Source organism: Hemiscyllium ocellatum, chromosome 45, assembly GCF_020745735.1.
Source record: "Hemiscyllium ocellatum isolate sHemOce1 chromosome 45, sHemOce1.pat.X.cur, whole genome shotgun sequence".
In the NCBI taxonomy this organism is placed as follows: Eukaryota; Metazoa; Chordata; class Chondrichthyes; order Orectolobiformes; family Hemiscylliidae; genus Hemiscyllium; species Hemiscyllium ocellatum.
The window spans coordinates 8,991,594-9,008,350 of NC_083445.1; the positions used below are offsets into that span (position 1 = coordinate 8,991,594).

Consider the following 16,757-nt stretch of genomic DNA (forward strand, 5'->3'; position numbering starts at 1 on the left):
ACAAAATTTGACACCAAACCACAAAAGGAGGCATTCAGATTGACCGCCAAATGCTTGATAAAAGAGACCAGTTTTAAATGGTGATGGAAAGGAGAAGAGAGAGGAAGGAGGAAGGGCTTAGAGGCAGACTTCCAAGGCTGGGGTCTGGTCAGCTAAAGACACAGCCACCAATTTTGAAGTGATAAAATTGAGCATGTGTCAAAAACCCAAACTGGAGGAGTTCAGAGATTTCTGAGGTTTAACGGGCGAGAGCAATAGAGAGAGGTATAGCCATGAAGTGATTTCAAAATAAGGAGGAAGATCTTCAAATTGAGGTATAGCTGGATTTTCATTGCAGTGAACAGGCTTATTGACTATAAAGTAAAGTCACCACAGTCCCAGAGGGCTGCTCTTTCATTGGAGAGAGACAACTAGCAGTGAGTTTAACCTGCGATCGGGTCACCGCGCTTCAGGTGAAGGATGAGGTTGAGAAGGATGGACCTTCATGGTAATGTCAGCTGATGTGGACATTGAATCTGTGCTGTTGGCATCACTCTTCATGGCAAACCACACATCCAGCCAACTAAGCTAATGACTCCCATTGACTATAAATGGGGCACCTCGGTACAGTTTTCATGGGTCAATAAAGTCTGGTGATGGAAAAGGCACAGTAGGTCAGGCAGCATCTGAGGAGCAAGACAGTCGACATTTCAGGCTTAACCCTTCATCAGGAGCAGGGAGGGAGAAGGGGCCTAAGAAATAAGACCTCTTCCCCTCTCCCATCCTGATGGAAGTTCCTGCCCTTGCTCCTCAGCTGCTGCCTGACCTGCTGTGCCTTTTCCAGTGCCAAACTTTTTCAACTCTGTACAAGCAATGACTACCACAGCATATCATGGAGTTGAATTTGACCTTTTGTTGATGGGTACTTTAAAGTCTGCTGTATACCAGAATCTTGTAAAAACTCAATTGTTTTACTCATGTCCATGGCTTCCAGGTTATTAGACTGATATAGTAACAAGGCAAAACTGAGGACTGCAGATGCTGCAAATCAGAGTCTAGGTTAGAGTGGTGCTGGAAAAGCACAGAATGTCGGGGAGCATCCGAGGAGCAGGAAAATCCACGTTTTGGGCAAAAGCCCTTCATCAGGAATTTCTGATGAAGGGCTTTTGCCCGAAACGTCGATTTTCCTGCTCCTCGGATGCTCCCTGACCTGCTGTGCTTTTCCAGCACCACTCTAATCTAGACTCTTATATAATAACAACTTTGCTACCATAAACGAGTGTTACGTGGTGGTCCCCTCTGCACTTCACATCAGCTCTGATGCAGAGTCATCTAGATTCAAAATGTTAGCTTGGCTTTTTCTCCATGGGTGCTGCCTGACCCGTTGTGATTTCCAGCATTTTTTTTGGTTTTCAGTACAAATTCCAACATCTGCAGTAATTTGCTCCTATCTATGCTATTACATGGTGTACTTGTGTTCCTTAGATTTCGCTTAAACAACACCTTGTCGATTGAAAGAATCCTTTCTGATTTGAACTTCCCAACATTTTCCACAGCCGTTGGATACATATCAGGTACAGTGACCAGAAATTGCTAACCCTGATGGGATTGTGTTCACTGTGACATGTATGAACAGCTGACATAAACTGGTGGGTGGCACGGTGGGACAGTGCTTAGCACTGCTGCCTCACAGCGCCTGAGACCCGGGTTCAATTCTGTGTGGAGTTTGCACGTTCTCCCCGTGTCTGCGTGGGTTTCCTCCGGGTGCTCTGGTTTCCTCCCATAGTCCAAAGATGTGCGGGTCAGGCGAATTGGCCAAGCTAAATTGCCCATAGTGTTAGGTAAGGGGTAAATGTAGGGGTATGGGTGGGTTGCGCTTCGGCGGGTCGGTGTGGACTTGTTGGGCCGAAGGGACTGTTTCCACACTGTAAGTAATCTAATCTAATCCACTGGCTAACCTCACACAGATAGACTGCAGTGGACACTCAAGCAAGATAGCAGAGCTTTCTGTTAACCATGAAGTAATGGCATTGTCAGTGGATGAGTGATCTGAGGCTCATTCTGGGGCCAAGAGTTTAAATCTGACTCGTTGGTTTTCTAAAGCAATGAATAATCCCAAAATATGAAACTACTCTCAGCCATGGCAACCCTGGGCCACGTTGGCTGTTGTAAAAGTCCACCTGGTTCACTAATGTCCTCCATGGATGGAAATCCACCATGCTTTCATTCTGCAACCAGGTAGATACACAGCAGTGTGGTTGGCTCTTAAAGGATAAGCAAGGGCTATAAGGGACAGTCAATGAAGGTTGGCCTTGCCAATAATGCCCACATCCCATGAAAGAATTAAAAACACTCACTAGATTTCCTCCTCTATTGATGTCCATATAATGGAATACAGTGGATGGTTTGTAGATTACCTACAGTGTGGAAACAGGCCCTTCAGCCCAACAAGTCCACATCGACCCGCCGAAGCGCACCCACCCAGACCCATTCCCCTACACCTAACACTACGGGCAATTTAGCATGGCCAATTCACCTAACCTGCACATTTTTGGACTGTGGGAGGAAACCAGAGCACCTGTTGGAAACCCACGCAGACACAGGGAGAATGTGCAAACTCCACACAGAGAGTCACCTGAGGCGGGAAGTGGTGTAGTGGTGTATAAGAACCAGGAGCAGAAGTAGGCTGTCTGGCTCTTTGAGCCTGCTTCGCCATTCAATAAGATCATGGCTGATCTTTTCATGGACTCAGCTCCACTTACCCACCCTCTCACCATAACCCTTAGTTCCATTATTGTTAAAAAAAACTACCTTAACTTTAAAATGTTTATTGAAGTAGCACCAACTACATCACTGGGCAAGGAATTCCATAGATTTACAACCCTCTGGGTGAATAACCAATTCAGTCCTAAATCGGTTAATTCAATATTGCCTGTTTTGGATCATCAGACCTTAGCTAAGTTGAATTCTAGGTCTCTGTTGGTGGGGGAACTATGATATAGTTCCATGTCAGGATGGTTCTTCCAGCTTCCTACGTTAATATTGTACCTCTGGTCACAATAGACAGGCCAAGTTACTAAAAATATATATTTTTTCTTCTCATTTTATGTTGGAGGTTCCAGGAATTCTACCCATGTATGGGGCCTGCCCAGCTTGTTACGCTGTGTCTCTCCAGCTCATATTAAACAATACAGCTGGTTAGTGGATGATGTTACACCTCCCCTGGCTACCCTGCATCATACAAGTACTTGCACCGTGAGTCTTTTATTTCTTAAATAGTTATACGGCTTAATTCCAACAAAATTCACAACTTTGAACGTAGAATTTTAACAGATGGTAACATACCATGTGTTAGATGGTAGATGCAGAAATGCTGCATAAGAACCGTTCACTTTGTGATATGTCAGCTGCTGAGCATAACTTGAAACAAATCAAATTAAAAATCAAAAATCAACTAACTCTGGAAATCCAAATCAAACGGATAAAGAAAACAGTGATTTGGTTTGAACAATAGTGAACCAAAAGTGTTTTGCCCAACATTCATTTCATGGTCATCGTTAGTCTCTCTTATTTCTAAATTTGTATTGAATTAAAATTCCACCATCTGTTGTGGTGGGATTCAGAGCTAGGTTCCTGGAGATTACCTGGGTCTCTCGAGTAATAGTCTAGTGATAATGCCACTAGGCTGTCACATCCTTCATATTTAGAGTCATAGAGATGTACAGTACAGAAACAGATTCTTCAGTCCAACACATCTATGCTGACCAGATATCCTAAATTAATATAGTCCCATTTGCAAGCATTTGGCTATATTCTCTCTCAATCACCTATCCAGATGCCTATTAAACGTTGTTTTATTTAATGTAGTAAGATATCCCAAGGACATTGGCAGAAATGCGGTGACAGAAACTGACAATGAGTCAAAGATGGCCACATTTGGACAGGTCATTGTTTCTTACTCACTCATGGGGTGAGGCCAGTATTTCCTGACCATTCCTAATCGCTCTGGAGAAGGTGAGTAAAAAGCTTGGTCAATAAGCAGGACTATGAGCTGGGGGAAGAGAGAGGCACAGTGGTAGAAATCAAGGAGGAGGGATTTCCAGAGCTTATACCCACCTGCCAATGGTGGGGTGATGGAAGTCAGAGACATGCAAGAGGATAGAATGAGAAGTGATCTGGGAGATGTGCAAGGCTGGAGAAGGTTACGCAGAAGTCGATGCAGAAGGGAGGAGGGACTGGCACACAAGGTCATGGAGGGGTTCAAACACCAGGAAGAGAACTCTGATGGATCTTCATTTCAATCAACTATTCACTGGAGCAAGGTGAGACTTGCACCTGGGCCTTCTGGCTCTGAGGTTGGAACAGTACCACTGTGCCGCAAGAGCCACGGAACCTTGGGGAAAGATTGACAAGTCAACTTGGAGAGACTTTTGTTAAACATTTATATTCTTTCTCCTGGGAACATCACAAAGGGTCTGCCAAAAACGATCAGATGCGAAGATCAATAACTTTAAAAGGCAATAAGTTTTATTTTGAAACATCTGTTCATGGAATGCAGCTGTTATTGGTTAAGCCACCATTTATTGCTGAGTTCTTATTGGTCGTTTAGTGAGACGCTTGTTAGGCCATTTCAGAGGGCAGTTCAGAGCCAACCAACATCTCATGCTATACGTTCAGGGAGTGTAGGCCACAGTGTAGTCCCATCTCTGGCTATCATTACCTTAATGTTAAGCTTAGAATCATACCATATAGAATGTCATCTGGGTTTTAGGCCCATTTTGCAGACTATTAAGATTGCTAAATATTTTTAAATGTAAACAAAGCTGTCTTTGATACTTTTGCTGTGCTGTTCTTAGGTCCAGGTGCTGTGTGCACTCACAGGATCGAGCATATTTACAGGAACTTTCTATGACCTCCCCACTTCTGTCGATATCCTCATAATTTTTGTTGTCATTGGTCCAAGCTACCAGAAGGCCATATCCCTCTATGCAGAGTGCCTCCGGAATGATATCATCAGAATGGTCCAAGAGCAGAAGCACATTGTCTTCAGGTAACGTCCCAGAAAAGGTAATAGGAGGGGTTTGGAGTTTGTGAGGGACTGAAGGAGTTGATTATAAAGTCAAAAGTACATTTCCATGAGCTGTATCATTCTGTCTTTCTTCTATCAAGTGGAGTCTATAGGGATACAGGAATTATAGAAAGTAGATGCTTTGAATAGACTTCTCCTTACAATGTATGCCCTAAACATAAGGCCTGGAATTCTTCTTTTTCAGGTTAATTGTTCCAATTGACAAAAATGGACAAAGTAAAGACTTCTCCAAAGTAAGTAACATCTATGTCAGCTATATAACAATTTGCCTGTAGAATCAGTGTCACTGGATGGGTTAGATTCGACTCTCAAATTGATTTGCAAGCTGTGCCTTTGCAAGAGCTGGCTGGTGCTGACCAGAGAGCAGTCAAGTTCCCTATCCAGAATGGGAGAACTGAATTGCCACCTCATCGCCTTGCAGTCAGTAACTTTGACGTTACCGTCTCAAGATGACAACAGTGGTTCTGGTGAGGGACACTCCCATCTCTGCTTTGAAAGTTGCGTCTCACTACAGACAACTGAGCATAAAATCCTGATTGATTCTGACAGTGCTGCTCTGAAGGAGTATTAGAGATGTAACCTGCAAGATGTTAAAGCAGGGTCCCATCTGCCATCTGAGGTAGGCATAAGAGATGAAAATGTGTTGCTGGAAAAGCGCAGCAGGTCAGGCAGCATCCAAAGAGCAGGAGAATCGACATTTCGGGCATAAGCCCTTCTTCAGGAATCCTGAAGAAGGGCTTATGCCTGAAACATCGATTCCCCTACTCTTTGGATGCTGCCTGACCTGCTGTGCTTTTCCAGCAACACATTTTCAGCTCTGATCTCCAGCATCTGCGGTCCTCACTTCTGTTCCTAGGCATAAGAGATGCCAAGATCATTTCCCAGTGTCCTGGCCTGTATTTATTCTTGTTAATTAACATCACTGAAAAAGAAGGAACATTATCACATTGCTGTTCTGGGTGTTTGCTCTGCACAGATTTCACTTTCTACACGGTTAAAGCAGCTTGATTGGCTGTGAAGTGCTTTGGGGTGTCCGGATGAGTGGTGCTATATTGTTACAAGTCTTTCCTTTTTTTCCTCTCGATGATGGACTGGCAATAAATATTAGAGCTCTTGTGATGCAGCTGGTTGTGTCTTTGCCTCCATTCTGGAAGCACAAGGACTTATGAAGGGCATGGATAGGGTGAATAGCCAAGGTCTTTTTCCCGGGGTATGGGAGTCCAAAATCTAGAAGGCTTGGGTTTAAGGTGAGAGGGGAAATATTTAAAAGGGACTTAAGGGGCAACTTTTTCACGCAGAGTGTGGTTGCTTGTATGGAATGAGCTTCCAGAAGAAATTATACAATTGCAGTATTTAAAAGGCATCTGGATGGGTAAATGAATAGGAAGGGTTTAGAGAAATAAGGGCCAAGTGCTGACAAATGGGACTAGATTGACTTCGAATATCTGGTCGACATGGACAAGTTGGACCAAAGACTATGTTTGTATGCTGTATGACTCAATGACTGAGTCCCACTCCAGTACTGGTCAATGGAGGTGTATCCATAATAAATAAGACTCCACACAGACGGAGCATCAACCTGCAAATCTTTCCAGCACACTATGGCAGCTGGTAAGAGCTGGAGAGTCTCCTGACCAGCGGTGTTTGATGTGAAATGGCACCCCTTCAAGTTATAGCATCTGGCTTCAAGCTTGTGACTTGTTCCAGGAAAAGTAAACTAAGGAAAGCAGAAGTAAGCACATGCTTTGTCTGCCTCTGTCTCCAGGTACAAGAAATCTGCCAAGCCCAAGAAATGCTACCTTGCACTGCAACACCAATAGGGTAGCTTTGGCTCAGTTTGTTTCAGGGTTTACTCATTCCTTTGAACCATTTCTCTTTCCAGGATGAGTTATTGAACCACAATGAGACTTTCTACACCAACGTCCTGGCTGCTGTCTCAGAAAAGCAGCTCATCCGACTCGAGTGTCTCTGGCAACTGAATGCCACTGGCGATGACTTTCACAGGGGCTTGAAACTCTACGGCCTGAGTGTGGTTCAGTCCTCTGAGGTGCTTGGAAATGAGAGGTACTGGGCAAGGCATGGGCTGCAGCACAGGATTTAGGAGCAAACCATAGAGCTGTGACCAAGGAGATGGAAAGGTCAACTTGAAGAAATGGATGTGCTTTTGATTGGTCAATTAGTGGACCCTTAAAACTAAAGGAGAAAGTGAGGTCTGCAAATGCTGGAGATCAGAGCTGAAAATGTGTTGCTGGAAAAGCGCAGCAGGTCAGGCAGCATCCAAGGAACAGGAGATTCGACGTTTCGGGCATAAGCCTGATTTCTGAAGAAGGGCTTATGCCCGAAACGTCGAATCTCCTGCTCCTTGGATGCTGCCTGACCTGCTGCGCTTTTCCAGCAACACATTTTCAGCCTTAAAACTAAAGCTCAACCACCCCTTTCCACTGCAATTACCCTCATCTCCACATTACTCCCCTTTGAAAGCCACAATAATGTTTACCTACATGATATGTTATACATGCTACAATATGGTTTAATTTGCCCCTGGACAGGGACCATTTTCTCTACAGCATTACACCTGCAATAAAAATCAATATGTAGGTTAGCAGGCCATTCGGTAATGACCCTATCTGATCACATTTGATCACAAGGAAAATCCTTGGTCAAATCTTCCACAACCCCAGGGTCACTGAGTCTCACTGTACTAGCCCTACTGATGAGGTATTGACAATGCAGTTCACCACTATCCCCTCAAAGTCAGTTAGGATGGACAATAAATACTGACTTAACCAGCTTCCTCTGAATGAACCTACAGTACAAACTAAACCTCAGATTCACACAGCCCCCCGGTAAATGAGCTATAGGATTTTTTCACATCCGTCTGAGACAGGAAAAGGTGCCTCTGTTTGACATCTTATTCAAAAAACAGCATCTCTATCAATTAAGCAGTCCCCCAGTCTCTGTTTTGGGACTGTCAACCTGGACTTTTAGCTTAATGTCCCTGGAGGTGGACACATGTTGACTTGGAAGGGAGGGTAACACCCACTGGGCTATGAATACCATGGGATGCATGAGACTCCTGCCTCTTTGCAGGAAAGACCTGGTCACCAGTAGGAAAATGGCAAATAGTGTCAACCCCAGGAAGATTAAATCTGCAAATCCCTCAACACAGTCGAGACAGCTTCATGCAAACCGAGCTGTGAAGTAAAATAAGTGAAAACCTTTTGAATCAAAAGCAAATGGAAATTTATGCAATTGTATACAGTAATATCCTCCCCACCTAACAAAATATCACATTCTCATTCCTTTTCCACCTTCTACAGGAGTTTTGATTTCTCGGAGCAACCTCTCATCCACATGTACACCAGTGTCTTCCTCCAACGGACCCATGCTGAAGCCTATCATGGGTTATTTGTCCTGAGAGAACAGGCGACAGATAAAGACTTGCAACAACCACAGACTAAAGCTTCATATAAGAGTGAGTATTATGCAGGATGAAAACAGCTTTCTATCGTATAAATCTCCCCACGCTCAGTGCTAAACCTAGCTCTCTGCCAATGCTATTTAATCTAATCCCTACTTCCCATACCATTGAATACTTTCAGTTCTTGATATCTGGAAGCTACTGTTGGCAGTATTGGGATACAACAATCTTAATGTATCCAGATGACATTGAAATTGCATATTGGGTGGTACAACAGCTCAGGGGTTAGCACTGCTGCCGCAGAGTGCCAAGGACCCTGGTTCAATTCCAGCCTCAAGTGACTGTCTGTGTGGAGTTTGCACATTCTTGCTGTCTGAGTGCTCCAGTTTCCTCCCACAATCCAACGATGTGCAGGTTAGGTGAATTGGCCATGCTAAATTACTCAGTTGGGTGCATTAGTCAGAGGTAAATGTAGGGGAATGGGTCTGGGTGGATTACTCTTGGGTTGGTGTGGACTTCTTTTGAATAAAGGTAGGATTTACACAATTGAAAGTAAGGCCTTGGATAGTGTTGTAGAACAGAGAGACCTAGGGGTTCAGATATGTAATTCTTTGTAGCTTGCATCAAATATAGACAGGGTAGTTAAGAAGGCATTTAGCATGCATGCCTTCATTGCTCAGACCTTTGAGTATAGAAGTTGGGAAGTCATGTTGAGGTTGTACGTGACCATAGTGAGGTCTCTTCTGGAATACTGCGTCCAGTTCTGGTCTCCCTGTTATGGGAAAGATATTATGAAATTGGAGAGGGTTCAGAAAACATTTACTGGGATGTTTCCAGGAATGGAGGGTTTGAGTTATAGGGAGAGGCTGGATAGGCTAGCACCTTTTTTACTGGAACTTAGGAGGTTAAGGGGTGACCTTATAGAGGTTTAAACAAGGTAAAAACAATGACTGCAGATGCTGGAAACCAGATTCTGGATCAGTGGTGCTGGAAGAACACAGCAGTTCAGGCAGCATCCAACGGTTATAGAGGTTTATACAATCATAAGGGGTATAAATAAGGTGGATGACAGGTGTCTTTTCCCAACAGTAAGGTATTTCAAATCAAGGGACATATTTTTAAGGCGAGAGGAGAAAGATTTTAAAAAAGACACAAAGGGCTTTTTTTTTTAAACAGAGAGAGTGGTTTGTGTGTGGAATGAACTTCCAGGGGAAGTGGATGTGGGTACAGTTACAATGTTTAAAATATATTTGGATCAGTACATGAATAGGAAAGATTTGGAGGAATATGGGCCAAGCACAGGCAGGTGGGACTAGTTTAGTTTGGGATTATGATCAGCATGGACTGGTTGGACTGAAGGGTTTCTGTGCTGGATGGCTCCATGACCTTAATAGAAGTCATGTGCATGAGCAATAGAAGCCATCCTTCAAGCCTGCTCCACCATTTATTAAGATCTACCTCAACTCTGCTTGCTTGCACTCTTCACAGTTTCCTAAATCTCAGCGACTGAACAGCTACAGTTACCTGTGGGAGAGAATTCCAAGTCTGTGACAAAAGAAATTTCTATTCATTGTGGAGAGTTCTGAATCTTTTGAATTCTTAACCTCAGAGGGTTTCATCAACATTTGTGAACAGGGAGATTTGGACACCCTTGTACAGGAAACGCAGAAAATTCACAGGAAAAGTATAAGAAGAAATTAGGAAAACAAATAGTACATTTGCTTTTATTCAGTTAGAATTCGACAGGAAGGAAATCTTGCTGCAATTGTACAGCAAGACTACACCTGGAACATTGTACTAAGGAAGGACTTGCTTTGGGGACAAGGCAACAACATTTCACAGGATTGATTCCTGGGATGCAAGGGTGTTCTATCATTGAGTAGAGTGGTTATATATTTTCTCCTTGCCTTATAAGAAGGAGTGATCTAATTGAAATGGGTGCAATCCTTATTGGCTGAAAGGGTCGTTTCCCTTCCAGGAGAACCTAGAATTGGGGTCATAGTTTCAAAATAAGCATTTTATTTCGGAGGATTATGAATCTTTGGAATTCTCTATCCCAGAAAGATGTGGATGCACGAGATAATGTTAAAATGAATCAAGACTGAGATCAATAGATTTTTTTTAGACAATTTAGGGCGGCACGGTGGCACAGTGGTTAGCACTGTTGCCTCACAGCGCCAGAGACCCGGGTTCAATTCCCGCCTCAGACAACTGACTGTGTGGTGTTTGCACACTCCCCGTGTCTGCGTGGGTTTCCTCCGGGTGCTCCGGTTTCCTCCCACAGTCCAAAGATGTGCGGGTCAGGTGAATTGGCCATGCTAAATTGCCCGTAGTGTTAGGTAAGGAGTATATGTAGGGGTATGGGTGGGTTGCGCTTCGGCGGGTCGGTGTGGACTTGTTGGGCCGAAGGGCCTGTTTCCACACTGTAAGTAATCTAATCTAATCTAATCTAATAACAGATATTCTAGGGATATATGGAAAGGAGAGAGGGTTAAGGAGGTGATCCACTGTGAATGGTGTGGCAGATTCCTATTATTTCTTACGCTGGGGATCATTCCCATTCTTTGCTTTTGTACTTTGTCAATTATTTCATGTTATAGTTAAAAATCCGACTAGGGCTGTATGGTCACTTCCCCTTCAATCCAACCCTGGGGAATCCAAGCACATTGGCTGAAACAGCAGTGTCAGTATCCACTTTGTTTGTCGTGTTTTGTGCACTAACAGCTCCAGGTGATGAACAGGCAAAGCCTGCCCTGAATCGCATTTCAACCCCTTCCAAGGTGCCACTTCATGGGTTTCAGTACACACACGAATCAGACTCCAGCAGCATCCTGGAACCTATCAGAAAGAGTATGATGCGGAGAATTGCCTCCACTCCTATGATCACAGGAGCCTTCGACATCGCTCACCTCTCCATACTGATCATTCTCATGGAATTGGGGAATGTTGGAAATCAGGAACATGGACCTCAGATGACAGACGAGGATCAAGGTCTGCAGGAGGTAAGATGTAGACTGTGGCTCTTCCATGTACTTATATATAATTTTTAAAAACTTTATATAATACCCTTCCTGGTCTCAGAACATACCAAAGATATTTCATTTAAAAAATTAAGTATTTTTTGAATTGTAGGAATTGTTTTTAACGAAGAATGTGGACAGCCAATTTTGCACATACAAAGGCAGCAGCTCATTTTTTTAGGTGATGTTTGGCCACATAGTTATGAGAGGAATAGATAGAGTCAATAGCCAGAGACTTTTCCCCAGGGCAGGATTGACTGGCACGAGGGGTCATAGTTGTAAGATATTAGAAGAAAGGTATAGAGCAGATGTCAGAGGTAGGTTCTTTACGCAGAGAGTTGTGAATGCATGGAATGCATTACCAGCTGTGTTGGTGGAAGCAAAGGTTTTAGGAACGCTTAAGCGACTGTTGGACATGCACGTGGATGGCAGTGAGTTGAGGGGTGCATAGGTTAAGTTATTATATTTTACATTAGGATTAAACTTCGGCACAACATCGTGGGCCAAAGGGCCTGTTCTGTGCTGCACTTTTCTATGTTCTATGTTCTATCACAGGTGACAATGCCCTTTACTTACTTGCAGTACCATGAGATCTTTCGCAAATTAAGAATGATTTCTAAAATGGTCACATTCGCTTGACAATGAACTGGAGAGGTGTGAGGTTGGCTGCTGCAAAAGATGCAAACCTTTGTGTTCTTGTAGCCAGGGTCACTTTGGAAGGGAAGAGGCAGATTCTTTCTACATTACCTCTGATATGAGTCATAGAGTCATACAGCACAGAAACAGACTCTTCGGTCCAACTCATCTCTGCCAAGCAAGTTTCCCAAACTAAACTAGTCCCACTTGTCTGTACTCAGCCCAAGTTCCTCTTAAACCTTTCCTTTTCATGTACCTGTCCAAATATCTTCTAAATGTTGTAACTGTACCGGTGGCACAGTGGTTAGCACTGCTGCCTCACAGCGCCAGAGACCTGGGTTCAATTCCCAACTCAGGCAATTGACTGTGTGGAGTTTGCACGTTCTCCCCGTGTCTGCGTGAGTTTCCTCCGGGTGCTCCGGTTTCCTCCCACAATCCAAAGATGTGCAGGTCAGGTGGATTGGCCATGCTAAATTGCCCATAGTGTTAGGTAAGAGGTAAATGTAGGGGTATGGGTGGGTTGCGCTTCGGCGGGTCGGTGTAGACTTGTTGGGCTGAAGGGCCTGTTTCCACACTGTAAGTAATCTAATCCACCACTTCCCCTGGCAGTTCATTCTGCATATGAAGTCTCAACCAGAATGGATAGACTTTTGGATTTCCAAAAGTCATTCAACAAGGTACCTCACAGAAGGTTAATTCATGAGATAAGAGCCCATGATGTTGGAGATAGTGTATTGGCATGGATAGAGAATTGGCGCATAGGCAGGAAATAGCAAGAGGGGCTAAGTGGTTCTGTTTCAGCTTGGTGACCTATGACTGGTGGGATTCCACATGGATCAGTGTTGGGGGTCACAACTGTATACAATATGCATATAAGGAAGGAAGTGAATGTCCTATAGCCAGTTTTGCAGATGACACAAAAATATGTGGAAAGCTGAATTATGAGACAGATACAAACAGTTTATAGAGAGATATTGATAGGTTAAATGAGTGGGCAAGAAGTTGGAAAATGGAATATAAAGTGGGAAAATATTTAGTTGCTTATTTTGGAAGGGAGGACATAAAAAAATGTTATTTAAAAGGAGAAAAACTGCAGAAAGCTGCAATGTAGGGGACTCGAGGATGTTTGTATATGAAACACAGAAAGGTAGCACATAGGTGCAGTTGGTCATCAGGAAGGTAAATGGAATATTGGCCCTTATTTCAAGGGGGTTGCATGATAAGAGGAGGGAATTCTTACTGCAACAGTACAAGATGCTGGAGAGACCACATCTGGAGCACTGCGAGCAGTTTTGTTCCCCTTATTTGAGAAAAGATATAATTTCATTCAAGGCAGTTCAGGGAAAGTTCAATGGGCTGACCCCTAATATAGAAAGATTGTCTTATGAGCAAAGGCTAAATGGTTTGGGACTCTACTCACTGGAGTTTAGAAGAATGAGAGGTAATCTCATTGAAACATATCAGATTCTTAAGGAGCTTAACAGGGTCAGTGCTGAGACAATATTTCCCTCATGGGAGAGTCTAGCACCAGACAGAATTGTCTCAGGATAAAAAGGTGCCAATTTAAGATTGAGATAGGAAGTGATTTCTTCTCAGAGGGTTGAGTGTCTTTGGAACTCCTTGCCACAGAGAGCGGTGGGAGCAGAGTCTCTGTGTATATTTGAGGCTGAGATAGACTCTCGAACAGTAGGGGAACCAAGGACTGTGGAGAAAATGCAGAGAATGAATGTGAGGAACTTTGGGTCGGTTGAATTGCGGACAATCATGTCCAACTGTAGAGTCAAGATTAGAGTGGTGCTGGAAAAGCACACCAGGTCAGGCAGCATCTGAGGAGCAGGAAAATCAATATTTCAGGCAAAAGCCCTTCATCCTGCTCCTCGTATACTGCCTGCTCTGCTGTGATTTTCCAGCACCACTCTAATCTTGACTCTAATCTTCAGCATCTGCAGTACCCACTTCTGCCATGTCCAACTGTAGCCTAATCAATATTTTACATAGTTGTAACAAGTCTTTCTTGCTCTAATGTTTTATGCCCTGACTAACAAAAGCATCCTGTAAGCCTTCTTTACCACTGTGTCAACTTGTACTGACACCTCGGGGATCTATAGACTTATACACCTTTGTTCCTCTGTACTCCCTAGGGGCTTACCATTCATTGCACTTGTCCTTCCATTATTAGACCTCCCAAAATGCATCACCTCACACTTATCAGGATTAAATTCCATCTGCCACTGCTCTGCCCAATTTATCAGCTGGTCAATATCAGACTGTAGCTGAAAATGTGTTGCTGGTTAAAACACATCAGGTCAGGCAGCATCCAAGGAACAGGAAATTCGACGTTTCGGGCCAGAGTCCTTCATCAGGAATGAGGAGAGTGTGCCAGGCAGGCTAAGATAAAAGGTAGGGAGGAGGGACTTGGGGGAGGGGCGATGGAGATGTGATAGGTGGAAGGAGGTCAAGGTGAGGGTGATAGGCTGGAGTGGGGTGGGGACAGAGAGGTCAGGAAGAAGATTGCAGGTTAGGAGGGCGGTGCTGAGTTCAAGGGAATCGACTGAGACAAGGTGGGGGGAGGGGAAATGAGGAAACTGGAGAAATCTGAGTTCATCCCTTGTGGTTGGAGGGTTCCCAGGCGGAAGATGAGGGGCTCTTCCTCCAACCGTCGTGTTGTTACGTTCTGGTGATGGAGGAGTCCAAGGACCTGCATGTCCTCGGTGGAGTGGGAGGGAGAGTTAAAGTGTTGAGCCACGGGGTGGTTGGGTTGGTTGGTCCGGGCGTCCCAGAGGTGTTCCCTGAAGCATTCCGCAAGTAGGCAGCACGTCTCCCCAATATAGAGGAGGCCACATCGGGTGCAGCGGATGCAGTAAATGATGTGTGTGGAGGTGCAGGTGAATTTGTAGCGGATATGGAAGGATCCCTTGGGGCCTTGGAGAGAAGTAAGGGAGGAGGTGTGGGCGCAAGTTTTGCATTTCCTGCGGTTGCAGGGGAAGGTGCCGGGAGTGGAGGTTGGGTTGGTGGGGGTTGTGGACCTGACGAGGGAGTCACGAAGGGTGTGGTCTTTGCGGAACACTGATAGGGGAGGGGAGGGAAATATATCCCTGGTGGTGGGGTCCGTTTGGAGGTGGCGGAAATGACGGTGGATGATACGCTGTATACGGAGGTTGGTGGGGTGGTAGGTGAGAACCAGTGGGGTTCTGTCTTGGTGGCGGTTAGAGGGGCGGGGCTCAAGGGCGGAGGAGCGGGAAGTGGAGGAGATGCGGTGGAGGGCATCGTCGATCACGTCTGGGGGGAATCTGCGGTCCTTGAAGAAGGAGGCCATCTGGGCTGTACGGTATTGGAACTGGTCCTCCTGGGAGCAGATGCGGCGGAGACGAAGGAATTGGGAATATGGGACTGTATCAGACTGTAGCCTGAGACCATCCTCTTCACTATTAACAACATCACTAATTTTTGTGTCATTCTCAAACTTACTAATTATACCTCCTACAGGCACATCAAAGTCATTAATATGCATGAACAGCAAGGGTCCCAGCGTCGATCTCTGTGATACACTGCTGGTCACAGACTTTCAATCACAAAAACAACACTCCACCATCACCCTTTGCCTCCTATTTGTAAGGCAGTTTTGGATCCAATTTACCAACCTTCCTTGGATCCCATGTGTTCATTACCTTTTGGACCAGGCTTCCATGTCGAACCTTGTCAAAAGATTTACTGAAGTGCATATAAACCACATCAACTGCACTATCATCCTCAACATACTTTGTCACCTTCTAAAAAAAAACTCAGCGGAATTACTCAGTCAGAATCTCCCCCCCAAAAATCCGTGCTGACTATCCCTGATCAATTCCTATCTTTCCAAGTATTAATTACCTGTCTTGGGAATGTTCGATAGGGACAGTGTAGAGAAAGCAATACTCTATGAGAAAGTAAGGACTGCAGATGCTGGAGATCAGGGTCGATCCAGCGCCACACTTTTTGGAAGCATTACTTTATATCTAACACAGTGTTGCACATGTCCTGGGAGTTTTTGATGGGTACAGTGTCGAAGGAGCTTTACTTTTAGTTTAAACGAGTGAGGGGACTTTTACTCTGTATCTCACCCCCTGGTGACCCTATCCTGGAAGTATTTGATAAGCACAGTATCAAGGAGACTTTACTCTCAGTTCAGGAGCCTAGAGAGAGCTTGATTCTGCATCTAACCAGTGTTGTTCCTATCTTGGTAGTATCTGATGGAGAGCTTATGCTCAAAATGTCGACCCTCCTGCTCTTTGGATGCTGCCCGACTGACGGTGCTTTTCCAGCACCACACTTTTTTGACTCTGATAGTGACAGTGTTGAGGGCATATACTTCCTGTTTAAAAGAATAGAAAAACTTTACTTTCTTTTCAAAGAAGTAAAGGAAGTGTTACTTTCAGTTCAAAGGAGAGGAAGCTTTGTTTTGTATCTGTCAGCAAATTGTACCTGCCCTGTGAGTGTATGATAGCAACAGTGCAGTGAGAGTTTTACTTTCAATTTAAACAAGTAGAGGGAGTTTTATTTTCTGGTTAAAAGAGTAGAGAGAGTTTTACATTCAGTTTAGAAGAGTAGAAGGAGATTTAGAGTCAGAGAGATG

At 44.4% G+C, this 16,757-nt stretch overlaps 1 protein-coding gene across 2 annotated transcripts in view; it reads left to right on the forward strand.

Moving 5' to 3' along the window:
• Window positions 1–16,757, forward strand: part of LOC132835806 (uncharacterized) — an 89,010-nt gene that overhangs the window by 24,574 nt on the left and 47,679 nt on the right. For both annotated transcript variants that reach the window (XM_060854888.1, XM_060854889.1), the window contains exons 5-11: window positions 1,465–1,553; window positions 3,095–3,234; window positions 4,836–5,029; window positions 5,253–5,301; window positions 6,951–7,132; window positions 8,389–8,543; window positions 11,214–11,491. In XM_060854888.1, coding sequence (XP_060710871.1) covers window positions 1,465–1,553; window positions 3,095–3,234; window positions 4,836–5,029; window positions 5,253–5,301; window positions 6,951–7,132; window positions 8,389–8,543; window positions 11,214–11,491 — 1,087 coding nt within the window. The remainder of the gene's footprint in view (window positions 1–1,464; window positions 1,554–3,094; window positions 3,235–4,835; window positions 5,030–5,252; window positions 5,302–6,950; window positions 7,133–8,388; window positions 8,544–11,213; window positions 11,492–16,757) is intronic.